The sequence below is a fragment of the Pelobates fuscus genome, chromosome 5 (genome assembly GCF_036172605.1).
Source record: "Pelobates fuscus isolate aPelFus1 chromosome 5, aPelFus1.pri, whole genome shotgun sequence".
Classification (NCBI taxonomy): domain Eukaryota; kingdom Metazoa; phylum Chordata; class Amphibia; order Anura; family Pelobatidae; genus Pelobates; species Pelobates fuscus.
This window is the reverse complement of record NC_086321.1, coordinates 369,699,636-369,719,635: the sequence shown is the minus strand read 5'-3', so window position 1 is coordinate 369,719,635 and position 20,000 is coordinate 369,699,636. Positions and strand designations below refer to the sequence as shown.

At 43.5% G+C, this 20,000-nt stretch overlaps 1 protein-coding gene across 1 annotated transcript in view; it reads right to left on the bottom strand.

The window, feature by feature from the left end:
- Window positions 1-20,000, bottom strand: part of PITPNC1 (phosphatidylinositol transfer protein cytoplasmic 1) — a 117,743-nt gene that overhangs the window by 33,290 nt on the left and 64,453 nt on the right. The window contains exons 3-4 of the mRNA XM_063456139.1: window positions 15,641-15,729; window positions 13,948-13,955 (exon numbers count right to left, since the gene is read on the bottom strand). Coding sequence (XP_063312209.1) covers window positions 13,948-13,955; window positions 15,641-15,729 — 97 coding nt within the window. The remainder of the gene's footprint in view (window positions 1-13,947; window positions 13,956-15,640; window positions 15,730-20,000) is intronic.

Here is a 20,000-nt window from a genome sequence, read left to right as displayed (position 1 = left end):
GCGTGGAGGGGTGCTTTTTATGTGTGGAGGGGTTCTGTGTGCGTGAAGGAGTTCTGTGTGCGTAAAGGTGTTCTGTGTGTGTGGGGGGGTTCTGTGTGTGTGGAGGGGTGCTGTTGGTGGGGGGAGGAGTGTAGTGTGTGTATGGGGGGTTATAGCATTGATATATTTATATAAAAAAAAACAAAAAAAACTTTTTTTAATCCCCTCCCCCTTTACCTTTGGTCAGGGCCCAGGGGAGAGGGGGAACTTTTCAATCCCTGGTGGTCCAGTGGTGGCACGTGCTGTTCAGCCTGCAGCTCCTCTGGCTGCAGGCTGACTTCACTCTTCTCCCGCGAGAACAGCAGGCAGGTCGGAGCGTTGCCATGGTAACGCACGGCAACGCTCCAACCTGCCTGCTCGCGGGAGGAGCGTTCTTGCTTGCAGGTTCCTGTCAGACTGGGTAGGGGAACAGAAGCTCCCCTACCCAAGGGCGTACACATGACCTATGGGGCCCCGGTGCGAAAATTGATCCGTGGGCCCCCCCGCACGCTTACTCTGCGCAGGCCGGGGCCGCAACACATCCCCTCCTGCCGGTCACCCTGTAATTGCGACCCGGGCTGGTGCACACTAGGCGGCCACGCACCGGCCACCGCTATCCCGGTGGGCCAGTCCGGCCCTGGTTTTAATAGCAGCATACCACCCTCCGCATCATTATTAACCGTCACACGGCCTATGATATGAAGACTTTAGGAGGTACTCAAAGTGACATAACCACAACACTTGCTACAGTGGTTATATTGCCTACAACCCCCTGATCCTGTCCTTTGATTTAACCAAAAAACACGCCAAGCACCATAACCACTACAGCTTCCAGCTCTCTGGCTGCTGTAGTGGAGGTGGCGAGCCTGTACGTATGAAATAATAATAAAGGTTAATATATACAAGTTAGAACGATTCTCCTCTTGTCTTTAATTTATCGGAGCATTGCTTGATATCCCCGAGTCATTTTACCAAACCTCAGTGTGTAATTCTGCATCTCCCAAAACACGATTCTCAAAACACATTTACCTGCAGGCAGGTATACATGAAATCTGTACACTGTGCTAATGTATTTAGATATACCTAAAATATGTGCAACTGATCTAACCCCCAAAATAACACTAGGATCACCCCACAATTCCGAGCATACTGTGCCGCCTATATTTGTTGCACTTTGATACCTTTATGCCACTGGCCAAAAGGTACGGTCAGAACAGTGGAAAAAAATAATAAAAAATAAAATGGAATCAGTACATTTGAATTTTGTTTAGCTACGCAACGTATAGAACAAATTGTATCCTCCATGTAGTGGGCCCAGGTCCTTTCTTTCATAACACGTGCACGTTAATTAAATTCTTCACTAAGAGCACTTCAGAAACAGATCACTGGAACATCTATTCATTGCTAGGGACGAGTTAAAGCCTAGTTTTGTAAAGTGCTCACTGTTGTGCCTGCGTGCAAGTCAGGTCGAAGCAGGAGGAATACTAATAGGGGCTGAGAGGAGGCTGCTAAGTGGGGGCACAGAGGAAATCTTTTACGAATAAGGCTGCAATTAAGCAGGCAAAATTCACTTCCACTAAACATTTGGCATATACCGGTATGTGCTTATAAAAAAAGGGGTTCGTGGAGATATCACCTTATTTCACACCCAGTTTACTTTTAAGCCAGATCCATCTACCTATTCACCCCGTAACCTCCAATATTCCTTACTTAGTGTATCCTTACTCTCCGAGGTATTCCTGAATGCTGGTATTAGCCACGTCGGCTCTATTCCTATATTAGAGAATACTGAACTCACTAACTATGCTTGTTAATACCACATCTGCTGGTAATCAGTTCCATGTCTCTAGTCATCGTTATGTGACCAGCCATACAAAACACCAGGATACAACTTTTAATGCTATAATGGTATAATGCTATTTCCAGACAGGCCGCTAATGCTTACATTTGTAACTAGGTGTATATATTACTGGCTGTCTAGCGGTGGGGCTGCAGTAAACTGAGATCTAGCCCCACACCATCAATCAAACGTCATTCTGAGATATATAGTCTGCTGGGCTTAATTGCCCAAAGATCAGTCAATTCTCCTTCCTCTGCTGCACTTCAGATCACATTTCCTGGTGTCAACTTCATTCCCACCAGGAAGACAGACGATCATTGATTAGCAATGCAGGCAGCAACGCAATGTGTATTCATAAAGCTTTACTTAACTATAGTACATGTGAATTTTGGATAACAGCTTACTGTGCCTGGACCAGAAAAATTAACTTCTCATCCTCACGTGATTTCATAAGAACCACTGATTGTCTTCTTGATCATTACGTACGATTGGCAAGATTAGCACCAGAGAGTTTTTTGGCCCCAAAACGGAACACAGTAACAGAAGGGTAAAATCACAGAACGTGCCTTAAATGGAGATTTTGTCTTTCTACATTAAGAAATGTGCCAAAAATTCAGACAAAAACCTTGTGTTCTTCATGACGTTGTATTCCCGAGTCCACCTGCTCACTTTGCCATCCCAGACTCTCGGCAGAGTACTGATGGTTTGTCCTGATTCATTTACATGTTTGCTGTCACCTCTTTACAAATGATATTGATCTGATGAAAATGACACTGCCTGTCTCATTGGTTTTCGTACCCCTTCCTTTCTCCTTCTGTCTTCCTCCCCCAGCCCTCCATCCTTGCTCCTCTTTCAACCTAAGCCCAGCTATTTTTTAACTCACTGTATTGATTCTTCTTTGACAGATGAACAGGGTCAATTTTATGGGGAGGGGGTCTATTGCTTAACTAGGAATTCTGTGATTTTATAGCCCTGTTTATTAATTTCCTCGTATTTGTAGGCCTCTTGTTCGTCCCTACTTTGGTGGGGCAGTCTCGATTTTTGGGTCCTCTCCTGCCATCCTGGGTTTGTTCCCTGGTGTCCCACTTTTGGGAACACCAGTCAACTAGCCCCAAAAACGTAGCACAAGTGCATCCATCATACTCGCTCGCGCTACATTTAAAGTACTAGGACCAAGCCAAGAGCACTGAAAAAGGTGCTCCCTGCATGCTCCACCCTCAGTCTGCAATGCATTTACACCAGGTTGACCTGCCAATTCTTCGTTCTGGTCTGTCGCCTTTGGGCAGTGCTGGTGACACGATTCACTTCAATGGCCTGCCTCCTTTTACCCCTTCCACCAGCATCCAGATTCACAAGACACTAATGTTGGGGGAGGATGTATTTGTCATAGTTGAGTTCAATAGGGACCCAATTGCAGTCAGTTTATCTATATTAGCAAGCAAGCCATCTATTGATTCTGACATTGAGGTCACTTTGATATCAGCCATTACTTATATCTGTTGGGGTTGCTGAAATACCTTAAAAACTGTCTGGTATTTTCCGGTATTGCAAATAGTGTGGAACAAAACAGAATAAAAATATTTAAAACATTACAAAATTAAATTAATAATATTAATGTAATGTAAAAGAGGCATACCAATTGAATATGTATTAGGGGAAAACAATGTCATCTCTGGGTTCTGGAGACATAGTAAAAAAGTCTAGACTTCTGCTTTATGATGTTTCTAGAGCATACACTTTAATTTTTTGTATTGTCAAAGCACTATTACTACTTCAGCTCGTTGTAATAGTTATGGGGCTAATAGTGCACTTTAAGTATGGTGCTGGTAAAGTTACTAATATATTAAATGCATGACCAACCTTCGAGGTTTGGGAACTCTACCTTCTCAGGTGCCTCATGTCCAACAAGCACTATCTTATTTATGGGTCAAAGTATGTCATTGAAAATTTTCACTTTACGTTTTATTTAGGTTTAAAAGTTCAATATATTATTTTATTTTATATATTGGCCATAACACCTTTAATATACATCAATCAAATTTTCTTTACTCCATGATAGAAGTCTCTATATCCTGGCTATTAGACTTGCAAAATCATTATTTAATCCATCCGGCTTTACCATACAAGACAAGATGTTGGTTTCACAGCACGGGCAGGAATTTTTAAATCTAATAAACATTAATGAAAAGGTTGTTTTTTTTGCATCCGTGGGTAATACAATTTAGATTTGCAATAAACAAGTCTTTTTATTCTGCGTAATCCCTGGTGGGATGAGTTTTAATGAGCTAGACTGGTGCAATGAGGGAAATCACTGGAGTCCTCGATTCAGGGTCATTGTGCTGAGATCAAATTACAGTTTCATATAAATTCCGTGGCTAAACACGGGCTTGTCATTTCGCCCTTGGAATATACAATTCAGCTCGGCTCTGCAACACATTGCAATGCTATCGCAAAAATGGAATTCGGAACCTGGTTGAGTCCCCCCATCGACCATGCTGCTCCCATTACAAATATGTTATAGCCGACCATTTTTGTCTACCTTACTATGAATGATGGGTGAAAGAGAGCATGTTTGGTTTTGTTCTACTTTTGACTTTTGTTGTGATACTCGTTTAACCAAAAAATTTTGTGTACCCTAATTAGGCATCATTTCCTATTTGGCTAACTTAAAGATACATTGTGGACGCCAAAACAAAATATAGGTTAATGAAGCCGTTTTGATGTATACTTCATGCTCCTGCTGTCTTACTGCTCAGTTCTCTGCCATTTAGGAGTTAAATCACTTTGTTTATGAACCCTAGTCACACCTCCCTGCATGTGACTTGCACAGCCTTCCTAAACACTTCCTGTAAATAGTAATTTAATGTTTACACTTCCATCATTGCAAATTCTGTTTAATTTAGAATTTATTATCGCCTGCTCTGTTGATAGATTGCTAGACCTTGCAGGGGCCTCCTGTGTGTGATTGAAGTTCAATTAACAGAGTGGGAGATAAGAACTGCTAAACTTTACATCTGATTATAAACTCCCAAATGGCAGAGAATTGAGCATTGAAACTTCAGGGGCACAATCTATACACAAAAAAAATGCTTCAGGAAACTAAAGTAGTTTCGGTGCCTATAGCATCCCTTTAATGTGTGATATTTGTGACTCCTATATCTGCCAATTCTGATTGACTCACGATAATGAAAAAAAAGTTTAAAACTAAAAAGTGCATTCAGTATGTCAATACAAGGCCAGATTAAGAAAGCACTGAATGCTAAGGAGATACCAAATTAGGATTCCCTTTTTCTAGCCCCCTTACACCTGGTTCACTGTGTGAAGCTTGTATTGTATTTGCGTAGGTTGACTTGTAGGTAAATCTTATAATGATTATTGTAACCAATACCATTTCAACAAGCCCTCCAAAATGGAACAACACATTTTTACACAAACTGGTTCTGTTATATAAAATTAATGGTTATATTCGTATTCGTTTATGTTCAGGACCCTCCGATCTGCCTCTACAAATGTGTTGAAGAAATCTAAATTTGTCCCAACATGTGCTTCTCGCACCACAGGGGTCTTCGGGGAGATTTTCCTTCTGCCCAGTTATTACTCATTTTCTAGAATGTTCTCAGATGTTCATGAGTTACTTTTCCCATGAAGCTCAGTTAGCAGTAGCTGACCAGGCATTATGGGAAATGTAGTCCCAGTAGCAGATGGAAGGCCGGGTGTTTGCTGGCTCCCAAATGTTGCATACTGTAGTGAGGCAGAGTGGGACTATGGCGGAGGCTATTCATGATTCTCTACCTGGTCTATCACCCTGTGCTGCAGGCTACAATATTCGATGAGAGGCTGGCAGAGAATCTAGAATGTAAATCCTCTTTACTGTAACCTTGTTACAATCCAGGTCGATGACCACTGTAGGAAGGTACATAGGGGTAGGGGAGTTGGAGAGACACAAAAGATCAGAATAGAGGAGGTTCAGGGGATGAACAGGAGTAAGGAGAGACGGACAAAGCGTGAGGGCAGGTCACAGGATATACACATGGTGTGTGGGGGTAGGGGTGCACCTGGCCCCCCTGTTACAAACCCTTCTCTGGACACTGTCGTGGCACACGTTTTGACACTTTGTGTCATTCTGGCATCATATTTGACATCCCTGCTTTAAGTGATAAAATTTCTTCATGCAAATAGCGGACACACAGGCTTGCTGATGTTTGTCCTCCAATTCTATATTCCGCCGGGCAAATCGCAATGCACTTTCCAGTGGACTATGCAGAGCAACTAAAGTAAAAAGTGCTCTGTATTATTCTCCTGTGCGTCAACCCTCGACTTTCAAGCATTTCTATTGGCTTGCTCTTTTACCTGTGCATGCCAAGAATTGATTGACAGGTGAGCGGAGGGACAATTCTGTTTTTAAAATGCAGAGATGAGCTTTTACGCTCGGTTGACCATGTGTCGGTGTACTTGCGGCCGGTATACTTTAACCCCTTAAGGACCAAACTTCTGGAATAAAAGGGAATCATGACATGTCACACATGTCATGTGTCCTTAAGGGGTTAAGGAAAAGTCAATATAGGCTAAAATTCCAGATTTGGAAAAGAAGAATAAATTCAGAGTTTGTTTCGGGTAGAAAATGGCGAAATTCTTATCACTGAAACTATGTTGCACCTTACTAATGCTGACGCTATTGTCGAATATGTAGCAGATGTCATGGAGAGGGGAACATTTCGGTATGGTGTAAAACCTTGGAAGATATAAGAAAATGAACGACCAAATTCGAGTGTTTGTATTTTGTTCACAATTGTTTTTGTTTGCTTTGTCTCTTCCCCTCCCAGATATCAGCCAGCTACCCATTCATGTAGAAGAAGACGTTTCGGCTGTGCTATAACTCTGCATACGTAGGTCAGGTTAGTACATTTCAGTTTTATAATAATACAATGGTGAGGTTAACCCTGTAATTTCCAGAAAAGCCTGGGCCACATTGTATTTCTATACCCTGTGTGTTTTGGACTGGGGCTGCAAAGGGTTACAGTCCTAGGAAACGCTAGCAGTACCCTTCCAGGACACTCTACAGCTTCTGCATGCATAATCGCCTTGTTCATTCAGTTTTCCGCTCAGACTGCAGCCTGCCAGGTGAATGAAGCTCCAGGGTTTATGAATGAGGCATGAATGATTCGCCTGCAGATGGAAGCTCTGAGCGGAATATTCCTTTACTGTTAATAATTACAACGCCCTCACCGAAAAACCTGTTACAAGGGCTGCATCGCCCCCCCCCCCCCCTCCACCCCCACCCCTCAGCGAGATCTCACCACATCAGACCCCAATGGTTCTCTGGAACCCCCTCTTCTTGCTTCCATTGCAATGCACAGTCTCCCCACCCGCCATGTCTCGGAATCTTTCTCAAAACATCTTTTCAATTCCTCTATAATCTATTCAAAATTTGTTTCCATTTGTTCTAAAGCACACGGTATCACAGTAATACCCCTCCCTATATAGCACAATGCTCTTCACTCTCACTATCCTATTCAGCACACAGTATGCCAGTAATAGCCCTTCCTATATAGCACAGTGCTCTTCACTCCCACTATCCTATTCAGCACACGGTATCGCAGTAATACCCCTTCCTATATAGCACAATGCTCTTCACTCCCACTATCCTATTCAGCACACAGTATGACAGTAATACCCCTTCCTATATAACACAGTGCTCTTCACTCTTACTATCCTATTCAGCACACAGTATGACAGTAATAGCCCTTCCTATATAGCACAATGCTCTTCACTCCCACTATCCTATTCAGCACACAGTATGACAGTAATAGCCCTTTATATAGAACAATGCTCATCACTCTCACTATCCTATTCAGCACACAGTATGACAGTAATAGCCCTTCCTATATAGCACAATGCTCTTCACTCCCACTATCCTACTCAGCACACAGTATGACAGTAATACCCCTTCTTATTTAACACAGTGCTCTTCCTCTTTGGAACATGCTGAGCACACACTCTCCTATCTCTCTGGATCCCACTCCCGCTATCCTCTTCAGCACACAGCCTGCCACATTCTCCTGTACCTCTAGATACCACCCTAACTATCCTGTTCAACACACAGCCCACTAAAGCACCCTGCCCTCTGGATGACACTGTCCTATTCTGCACACAGCCCACCAGAGCACACTGCATCTCTGTATTCTATGCAACCCTGCTTTTTAGCACACAGCCCACCACAGTCCTCTGCCTCCCTGGAGCCTACGCTCACACTACCCTAGAGCGCATAGCCTCCACCGTCTCCTGTTACTAAAGATCCTATTCCCACCCTACTCTAGAGCTCATAGCCTCCATCGTCTCCTGTTACTATAGATGCTATTCCCACCCTACTCTAGAGCGCATAGCCTCCACCGTCTCCTGTTACTATAGATCCTATTCCCACCCTACTCTAGAGCTCATAGCCTTCACCATCTCCTGTAACTATAGATCCTATTCCCACCCTACTCTAGAGCGCATAGCCTCCACCGTCTCCTGTTACTATAGATCCTATTCCCACCCTACTCTAGAGTGCATAGCCTCCACCGTCTCCTGTTACTATAGATCCTATTCCCACCCTACACTAGAGCGCATAGCATCCACCGTCTCCTGTTACTATAGATCCTATTCCCACCCTACTCTAGAGCGCATAGCCTTCACCGTCTCCTGTAACTATAGATCCTATTCCCACCCTACTCTAGAGCGCATAGCCTCCACCGTCTCCTGTTACTATAGATCCTATTCCCACCCTACTCTAGAGCGCATAGCCTCCACCGTCTCCTGTTACTATAGATCCTATTCCCACCCTACTCTAGAGCGCATAGCCTCCACCGTCTCCTGTAACTATAGATCCTATTCCCACCCTACTCTAGAGCTCATAGCATCCACCGTCTCCTGTTACTATAGATCCTATTCCCACCCTACTCTAGAGCGCATAGCCTCCACCGTCTCCTGTTACTATAGATCCTATTCCCACCCTACTCTAGAGCGCATAGCATCCACCGTCTCCTGTTACTATAGATCCTATTCCCACCCTACTCTAGAGCGCATAGCCTCCACCGTCTCCTGTTACTATAGATCCTATTCCCACCCTACTCTAGAGCGCATAGCCTCCACCGTCTCCTGTAACTATAGATCCTATTCCCACCCTACTCTAGAGCTCATAGCCTCCACCGTCTCCTGTAACTATAGATCCTATTCCCACCCTACTCTAGAGCGCATAGCCTTCACCATCTCCTGTAACTATAGATCCTATTCCCACCCTACTCTAGAGCGCATAGCCTCCACCGTCTCCTGTTACTATAGATCCTATTCCCACCCTACTCTAGAGTGCATAGCCTCCACCGTCTCCTGTTACTATAGATCCTATTCCCACCCTACACTAGAGCGCATAGCATCCACCGTCTCCTGTTACTATAGATCCTATTCCCACCCTACTCTAGAGCGCATAGCCTCCACCGTCTCCTGTTACTATAGATCCTATTCCCACCCTACTCTAGAGCGCATAGCCTCCACCGTCTCCTGTAACTATAGATCCTATTCCCACCCTACTCTAGAGCTCATAGCATCCACCGTCTCCTGTTACTATAGATCCTATTCCCACCCTACTCTAGAGCGCATAGCCTCCACCGTCTCCTGTTACTATAGATCCTATTCCCACCCTACTCTAGAGCGCATAGCATCCACCGTCTCCTGTTACTATAGATCCTATTCCCACCCTACTCTAGAGCGCATAGCCTCCACCGTCTCCTGTTACTATAGATCCTATTCCCACCCTACTCTAGAGCGCATAGCCTCCACCGTCTCCTGTAACTATAGATCCTATTCCCACCCTACTCTAGAGCTCATAGCCTCCACCGTCTCCTGTAACTATAGATCCTATTCCCACCCTACTCTAGAGCGCATAGCCTCCACCGTCTCCTCTTACTATAGATCCTATTCCCACCCTACTCTAGAGCGCATAGCCTCCACCGTCTCCTGTAACTATAGATCCTATTCCCACCCTACTCTAGAGCTCATAGCCTCCACCGTCTCCTGTAACTATAGATCCTATTCCCACCCTACTCTAGAGCGCATAGCCTTCACCATCTCCTGTAACTATAGATCCTATTCCCACCCTACTCTAGAGCGCATAGCCTCCACCGTCTCCTGTTACTATAGATCCTATTCCCACCCTACTCTAGAGTGCATAGCCTCCACCGTCTCCTGTTACTATAGATCCTATTCCCACCCTACACTAGAGCGCATAGCATCCACCGTCTCCTGTTACTATAGATCCTATTCCCACCCTACTCTAGAGTGCATAGCCTCCACCGTCTCCTGTTACTATAGATCCTATTCCCACCCTACACTAGAGCGCATAGCCTCCACCGTCTCCTGTTACTATAGATCCTATTCCCACCCTACTCTAGAGCGCATAGCCTCCACCGTCTCCTGTAACTATAGATCCTATTCCCACCCTACTCTAGAGCTCATAGCATCCACCGTCTCCTGTTACTATAGATCCTATTCCCACCCTACTCTAGAGCGCATAGCCTCCACCGTCTCCTGTTACTATAGATCCTATTCCCACCCTACTCTAGAGCGCATAGCATCCACCGTCTCCTGTTACTATAGATCCTATTCCCACCCTACTCTAGAGCGCATAGCCTCCACCGTTTCCTGTTACTATAGATCCTATTCCCACCCTACTCTAGAGCGCATAGCCTCCACCGTCTCCTGTTACTATAGATCCTATTCCCACCCTACTCTAGAGCGCATAGCATCCACCGTCTCCTGTTACTATAGATCCTATTCCCACCCTACTCTAGAGCGCATAGCCTCCACCGTTTCCTGTTACTATAGATCCTATTCCCACCCTACTCTAGAGCGCATAGCATCCACCGTCTCCTGTTACTATAGATCCTATTCCCACCCTACTCTAGAGCTCATATCCTCCACCGTCTCCTGTAACTATAGATCCTATTCCCACCCTACTCTAGAGCGCATAGCCTCCACCGTCTCCTCTTACTATAGATCCTATTCCCACCCTACTCTAGAGCTCATAGCATCCACCGTCTCCTGTTACTATAGATCCTATTCCCACCCTACACTAGAGCGCATAGCATCCACCATCTCCTGTAACTATAGATCCTATTCCCACCCTACTCTAGAGCTCATAGCATCCACCGTCTCCTGTTACTATAGATCCTATTCCCACCCTACACTAGAGCGCATAGCCTCCACCGTCTCCTGTTACTATAGATCCTATTCCCACCCTACTCTAGTGCGCATAGCCTCCACCGTCTCCTGTAACTATAGATCCTATTCCCACCCTACTCTAGAGCTCATAGCCTCCACCGTCTCCTGTTACTATAGATCCTATTCCCACCCTACTCTAGAGCTCATAGCATCCACCGTCTCCTGTTACTATAGATCCTATTCCCACCCTACTCTAGAGCGCATAGCATCCACCGTCTCCTGTTACTATAGATCCTATTCCCACCCTACTCTAGAGTGCATAGCATCCACCGTCTCCTGTTACTATAGATCCTATTCCCACCCTACTCTAGTGCGCATAGCCTTCACCGTCTCCTGTTACTATAGATCCTATTCCCACCCTACTCTAGAGCGCATAGCCTCCACCGTCTCCTGTTACTATAGATCCTATTCCCACCCTACTCTAGAGTGCATAGCATCCACCGTCTCCTGTTACTATAGATCCTATTCCCACCCTACTCTAGTGCGCATAGCCTTCACCGTCTCCTGTTACTATAGATCCTATTCCCACCCTACTCTAGAGTGCATAGCATCCACCGTCTCCTGTTACTATAGATCCTATTCCCACCCTACTCTAGAGTGCATAGCATCCACCGTCTCCTGTTACTATAGATCCTATTCCCACCCTACTCTAGTGCGCATAGCCTTCACCGTCTCCTGTTACTATAGATCCTATTCCCACCCTACTCTAGAGCGCATAGCCTCCACCGTCTCCTGTTACTATAGATCCTATTCCCACCCTACTCTAGAGCTCATAGCCTCCACCGTCTCCTGTTACTATAGATCCTATTCCCACCCTACTCTAGAGTGCATAGCATCCACCGTCTCCTGTTACTATAGATCCTATTCCCACCCTACTCTAGAGTGCATAGCATCCACCGTCTCCTGTTACTATAGATCCTATTCCCACCCTACTCTAGTGCGCATAGCCTTCACCGTCTCCTGTTACTATAGATCCTATTCCCACCCTACTCTAGAGCGCATAGCCTCCACCGTCTCCTGTTACTATAGATCCTATTCCCACCCTACTCTAGAGCTCATAGCCTCCACCGTCTCCTGTTACTATAGATCCTATTCCCACCCTACTCTAGAGTGCATAGCATCCACCGTCTCCTGTTACTATAGATCCTATTCCCACCCTACTCTAGAGCGCATAGCATCCACCGTCTCCTGTTACTATAGATCCTATTCCCACCCTACTCTAGTGCGCATAGCCTCCACCGTCTCCTGTTACTATAGATCCTATTCCCACCCTACTCTAGAGTGCATAGCATCCACCGTCTCCTGTTACTATAGATCCTATTTCCACCTTACTCTAGAGCGCATAGCCTCCACCGTCTCCTGTTACTATAGATCCTATTCCCACCTTACACTAGAGTGCATAGCCTCCACCGTCTCCTGTTACTATAGATCCTATTCCCACCCTACTCTAGAGCTCATAGCCTCCACGTCTCCTGTAACTAAAGATCCTATTCCCACCCTACTCTAGTGCGCATAGCATCCACCGTCTCCTGTTACTATAGATCCTATTCCCACCCTACTCTAGAGCGCATAGCCTCCACCGTCTCCTGTTACTATAGATCCTATTCCCACCCTACTCTAGAGCGCATAGCCTCCACCGTCTCCTGTTACTATAGATCCTATTCCCACCCTACTCTAGAGCGCATAGCATCCACCGTCTCCTGTTACTATAGATCCTATTCCCACCCTACTCTAGAGCGCATAGCCTCCACCGTCTCCTGTTACTATAGATCCTATTCCCACCCTACTCTAGAGCTCATAGCATCCACCGTCTCCTGTTACTATAGATCCCATTCCCACCCTACTCTAGAGCGCATAGCCTCCACCGTCTCCTGTTACTATAGATCCTATTCCCACCCTACTCTAGAGCGCATAGCATCCACCGTCTCCTGTTACTATAGATCCTATTCCCACCCTACTCTAGAGCGCATAGCCTCCACCGTCTCCTGTTACTATAGATCCTATTCCCACCCTACTCTAGAGCGCATTTTCTGCTTTTCTGGTTCTACCCCTTCCTTACTGTTAGCACACAACCCCACAGTCCCCATCTCTCTGGATCACATCCCCTCCCTTTTTTTCCATATACCACGTGCTTGGATCCAATACCTCCAATATAACTCACAGTCTCCCCAGAGTATTTAAGTCCCTTACCTCTCCCTTCTATTAAAGCCTAGATTCCCTCAGTACCTCTCCATATAATCACACATTCTCTACCTCTCCGGGCCAACTGCCCTAGCCCACTGTCCATTCCCTGCCCCTCCTCTGTAGCATACTGTCAGTACCAAATACCTTGACTGTAGTACCCTGTATTCCCATGCAGACATCTACCCACAGCCCCCTGTCTATGTTGACCCCCCAATTGTTTACAGCATATTGGTTATCTCTGGGTGTCCCTCTGGTTTAACCCAAATGTTAGTCTTTTACAGCATAATGTCCTACTAGATGCAGCCCCTGTCTCTACCCCATCCTTTACAGCACAATCTGTCAGTAACGCAATGTCTTTCTGACTTGGTTTTACAGTACAATGTAATCTCCTGTCTCTTTGGAGCCCCCCCCATCTACGACAGCACATATTCTATCCCCAGCCCCCTGTGTCTCACTCCCTCCCCCTCAGAGCTGCAGGCAGGTCTAACCTGGTTTGACGTCAGACTTCTCCCAGCGCTCTGCACTCAGCCTGTTCATTCCATATACATCTATTAACTGGTTTACAACATTCTCTTCCTAAAATTCACAGCAAGACAGCTCTTGTGCTCTCTCCCTTAAAACACCCAAATAAATAAAATAAAGGAACTTACTGTATATTCTGCTCCAAGATTCACCCCAAAAGGAAAGCAAAAAGAAAAAGAAAATGACAAATGGCAAATTATTAAATTGTAATAATTGTGTTTTAGCGGTTGTTAACGATACACTCATAGAGACCCTGAATGTGACCCCCTTCACCAGCAGCAGACAGAGAAAGGGATAGAACATAATATTGTTTGTCTTTATTAAAATTGCATTTTTAAACGTTATCCAAAATAAAAACCAAAAGGTTCTGTAAAGTAATCCGGGGTAATTCGAACAAGGTGGATCAAAGCATAAGAATATTGAGAATCCTGACTGCAAATTAAAGGATTGCTGTAGGAATGTTGAACCAACACTGTCTCTTTAAATAGTGTTTTGTTCTGTTATCGAGAACCTTAACATAATTTAATTTTTTTTTTTTTTTTAAAGTAACACAAAGGTAAACTATAGTACAAAAAAAAAGATTAACTGTACTACAGCCTGAAATATAAATGTCAACACACGGATACACAGAGATAACCTATAATACACAGACAAAATAAAAAGTATAATTTCTAAGGTAAATGATTACACACTACATACATAAACACAATTATATACAAAATATAATAGCTGCACAACGCACTAAACAAAATGTGTGGCATGCTTCCTGTATATCGTATCCCTTTAAATATTAAACATGTGACAAATTAGTTACTCGATGGTTCGTACATATTAAAGGGGAAGTCTGAACACCATAACCACTGCAGGTCACTGTAATGAATATTCCTGTTACTCTGTGCCTGTAAGTGTTAAAGAGACACTGTAATCACTAGAACAACAACAGCATATTGCATTTTTTTTTGGTGAGTATAATCATTCCCTTCAGGCTTTTGCTTTAAACACTGTCTCTTCATAGAAAATGCAGTTTTTACATTACAGCCTAGGGATACCTCCAGTGGCCACTCCTCATATGGCTACTAGAGGTGCTTCCTGGGGCAGTGCTGCACAGTGTGACTGACATTCAGTGTCCCCACCCTCTGCATGCAGACACTGAATTTTCCGCATAGAGATTCATTAATTCAATGTATCTCTATGAGGAGATGCTGATTGGCTAAGGCAGTGTTTGGCTGGTGCTGGCTCTGCCCCTGATCTGCTTCCTTGACACTCTCAGCCAATCAAATGCTTTCCTATGGGAAAGCATTGCGATTGGCTGAAATCACCACCTCTGATTATATCAGCCAAGGAGGCAGATCAGGGGCAGAGCCAGCAGCAGCAGACTGGAATAAAGATTAGATTTTAGTATATTTATGGTGGCCAAAAAAGCTAGATAGTGTTTTTGATATTTTAAGGTCAGGAATACATGTTTGTGTTCCTGACCCTATAGTGTTCGTTTAATAACTTTAGGTATGTCAGTTTATGCTCTTATTACACCACTCAACATGTATATTGAGCATTGGTTATAATAAGTACTGTATTATAATATTATTTTTATTACATTGTAACTCCCACGGCGCCTTCTTTATGTACATCACCACATCTTAATGCTGAGTGTTAGGCATCTGGCTTGAGTCCAGAGTATTAGGAGAGTCAATATATATATATATATATAAAACTAAACATCGAGGTGCTAGGATTGTTGTATGCTACCTATAAACCAAAGGGAGCTGGCAAGGTCCCCTGACACTGTGTCACAGATAGCAGAATCCGCCCAACCCCTCTCACCTGTGATTGTATATGGGTAATAGTTCCATGCCTTCTCCGTTACGTAGAAGATCTTCGGGACCACCGCCCGTGCCCAACTTGGAAGTTTGCTGTCCAAATAAATGAATAAATATCAGTGAATAGAAAAAACAGCTGAAGCAGTAGACAGTTTGGAAAATGCACTTAATGATTCCAAAATGGGCATAGTGGCACGTCCACTTTAAAAAAACCCAGTGCAGCTTTGGTGGGAACATAAAGGGTTGGAGAAGCAATATGGTGTCTGTGCCTTTAAACGCAGGCAGGCCGTATTGCCTACCCCTGATGTTTGTTGATGATGTTTGAACAGTTTATACAAACAATGTTATGAGGAAGGCACAGGAATTAATGAAGCTGAGTAAAGAGTTCCTCAATTAAATGGTAGCACTGAACGTCTCTCCGTCTGCATGATTAATGAGGATAAAACTCACAACAACCTCTGTGCTCGGTCCATTTAGAAACGTCTATTCACGTCGGGGTCACTTATTCACGTTGGAGCTGGCTGTATGGGCTTGTCCCAGTCTGTACCTCGTGTTTAGTAATGAATACTGGAGGTAGGTTGATCTCAGGTCAAGTCAAAACTTTACAATAGTTACAAAACATATATACTGTCTTAAAACTGATCAGACGATTGTCTTTTCCATTAGTGCCCTGTGCATGATTAATATTATCAGTTCTATTCGATCTGTATGGTAAAAATAAGCTGGCGAACCCGTTTGGGTTTGAAATGCACATTTGTCCTTGAATAGTGGATATTCCTTTGTTTTGCAATTCTTTTTTTCACATTCACATCAGGTGTTTCAGATACTCCAGTAAGGCTATAGCTTGGGTCAAGGGATCTGTAAGCATTACAGAGTTATATAATTAAAGGGACACTATATTTACAAAAACAACTTTAGCTTAATGAAGCACTTTGGGTATATAGAGCATGCCTCTGAAGTTCCACTGCTCAATTCATTTTCAATCAGATGTAACTTACTTTAAAAGTTTATATCTCCAACTCTGTAAGTTGAACTTTAATTACATACAGAAGGCTCCTGCGGGGTCTAGCAAGCTATTAACAGAGCAGGAGAAATTCTAATTAAAGAGAATTTGCCATAAAGGAAGTGTAAACATGAGATGACATTTTACAGGAAGTATTTAACTAGACTGTGCAAGTCACATGTAGGGAGGTGTTTTAACTCTGAAATGGCAAAGAATTGAGCAGTGAAACTGGATGGAGAAGATCTATACACCAAAATTGCTTCATTAAGCTAAAGTTATTTTTGTGACTATATTGTCCCTTTAGTAACCAATAAAATCAAAATTCAGTCCTACATGATTTGGGGGTAAGTTTCACAAACAAGAAATTAATTCACTCCCTAAATCCTGGACTGGTGGGGGGTGGAGGTGGTTTGGGAAGTACTGATCTAGATCAGGGGTGTCCAATAGTTAGATCTCCAGATGTTGTAAAACTACAAATCCCACAATGCCTTTCATGCCTTTAGAATAACGAAGCATCATGGATGCTGTAGTTTTAACCCATCTGTGGATCTACCCTTTGGGCACCCCTGATCTAGAGGATCAAGGTAAGACAATGTATGGATCAATAGGGCTTTGAATATTCTATCCTTGGATTCTTTTACCGCTATATGCAAATGAGCTCCTAATTAGCGGAAAGTGATTATTATACATGTATCGCTGCACAGTCATGGCGAAGGCAGAATCTTCAACCGCTGTGCATTCTGTTGACCTACACATTTGCTTTTTTTCCTGCTAGTACGTTGTATAGAGATTAGTTTTATTGTCTGCACCTGTGAGAACAGTAAACATTTCCTGGGATTATTCCAGCCAAAGATTCTACTTAATATTTATTGTTTCAACGTTTCAATTTCCGTATCCCCAGCGTTGGGTATTTCTATCTCTGTTTGATTAAAGAATAATTCTATGGTTGGACACGGATTTGTGAAAAATAGCGTTTTCTTTTTCTCATGAAAGAAAATGAGTTAACATTTCATCTTTCTTATTAAAACCTTAGAGCATTTGCCTGTCGTAGAGATGAAAGTTTCACCTGCTTTACATGCAACCGCGTGTAGTTTGCATGGTTAATTGCGCTTTAAATCACGCAGCCTGCCAGACTGGGATATTTCTCTGTTTCTTTTATGTGACCAGAAAAATATTTCATTTGGAAGGTTTAATGGTAAACAATTTAATGTTCCTAAAACAAGTAATCTTTGTGGAGTCATTTCTCACGATGAGGGAATATTGATTACAAATGTGGGCAGCAAAAACATACAGATGAATACAGTATATGAAAAAACATAAATCGGGTTTAAAGTTTCAGTTCACACAATAATATATGTTTAGTGCTCCATAATGTTAATGTCTATCTGATCCCACCATATCATGATTTTATTATCAAGTACCAAATTATCATAGTCCCTATCTAACTCCATGTGTCAAGATAAAGTAACCCCTTTACACAGAATATAGAGAAACAGTAGCTGGAATTAAAGGGACACTATAGTCACCAGAACAACTACAGCTTATTGTATCTGTTCTGGTGAATAAAATCATTCCATTAAGGCTTTTTGCAGTTAACACTGTCTTCTCAGCAAAAATGCAGTGTTTACATTACAGCCTAGGGATACCTCCATTGGCCACTCCTCAGATGACTGCTAGTGGTTCATTCTGGGGCAGTGCTGCACAATGTGAATGACATTCAGTGTCTCCACCCTCTGCATGGAGACACTGAACATTCCCCATAGAGATAGATTGATTCAATGCATTCTATGAGAAGATTGGCCAGAGCTGTGTTTGGCTTGTGCTGGCTCTGCCCCTGATCTGCCTCCCTGACAAGCTCAGCCAATCCAATGCTTCAAAATGTCATTGGCTGAGACAATCACTTCTGATGATGTCAGCCAAGCAGACAGAGTCAGCAGCAGCAGAGTGCAATAAAGGCAAGATTGTGCTATATTTAGGTGCGCCAGGATGGCTAGATGGTGGTTTTAACACTATAGGGTCAGGAATACAGGTTTGTGTTCCTGACCCTCTAGTTTTCCTTTAAGCAATAGACAGAGGGAGATTCGTGTACAGACCTTAGAGTGTCCAGGTTTAATGTGTGCCCTAGAGAGGCCATAATACAGAGTCAATAAAGAGACATGGTTGAGGATGCCAGAGGTAATCAAAATACAATATAACAAGCCGGGGTCAAGGATATAGAAAATCAGGATAGTCAATAAGAAGTCGGGTTAGAAACAAGAAAACAACAACAACTGCTCGGTACACAATCTTGGGCTAGAATAAACCACGACAGGGCTATGATCCTCAGAAAGAGGGGAGTATGTATAAGGACAACCAAAATACTATTGGACAGCATTATCACACTGCACCAATTTACACAAAGGGGTGTGACCTGTTAAGGGCAGATGATGTGTCTCACCATTATGACCTGTCACTCTTATTTTTTTAATTTTTTTTTTTATATAACCCTAAGCCTACAGGGTAATTTTATTCTCACAGACTCCTGTAGGTGGTGCGAGATTGCCATAGTGATGTGAGGGAGTACCGATCACGTTCTGCACAAGAAGCATTGGAATGCCACGTGGCCTCCGACTTGGAGGTGTACAGGCACGGGGCTTTCTATCTGTCGGGAGTGGGGTGGGACCAGAGACATCATGGCTGGCACTCAGCTCCCCCTGGAAGCTGCATGTGTAGTGCAGCAAACATAAGTATGACACCATGTCCTGGATTAAATACCACGTTATATAAACCAGAAAAAGGGTGCACAAATTGGCAGAGGATGCTCAGATCCAGTTATGCCAAAACCTTTATAATGCAGCAAAAAAAACACACACACACACACACAAAAAAAAACAAAAAAAACACACACAGCCAAATGATCGAACACGAGCCTTTCATAATTGGTGCCCAAACAGACATTTAAAGGGACAGCAATTTAAAGACCTGGCACAAGCCAGATTATTAACTAAAGGATGACAAGTTTTTCATTCAAAGGAAGTTTTTAAGCCACAATAGCCAAAATAAAAACCTAGCTGACTTTTGTCAGTTGTGGTCCAAATCTTGAATTTCACTTTTAAATTAACAACAATGTTAACATTAATGATGGAGATGTTTTATTCTATAAACTGGGAAACTTGGTAAATTGACAAGGAAATGGCTAACATCTTCCCTGTTCATGTGTCACCTTGTGTGCAGTGTTGGGGTAAATTGGAAGATAGCAAAGTTGACAAGAGAGAATACATCATGTTTCTAAGGCTCTCTAATGAAGAGGTTTTAACACCAAGTGATTTATGTGCCTCCTGTTTTGAAGGCACTCTGCACTCACTTTCCTATTTAAATCTAT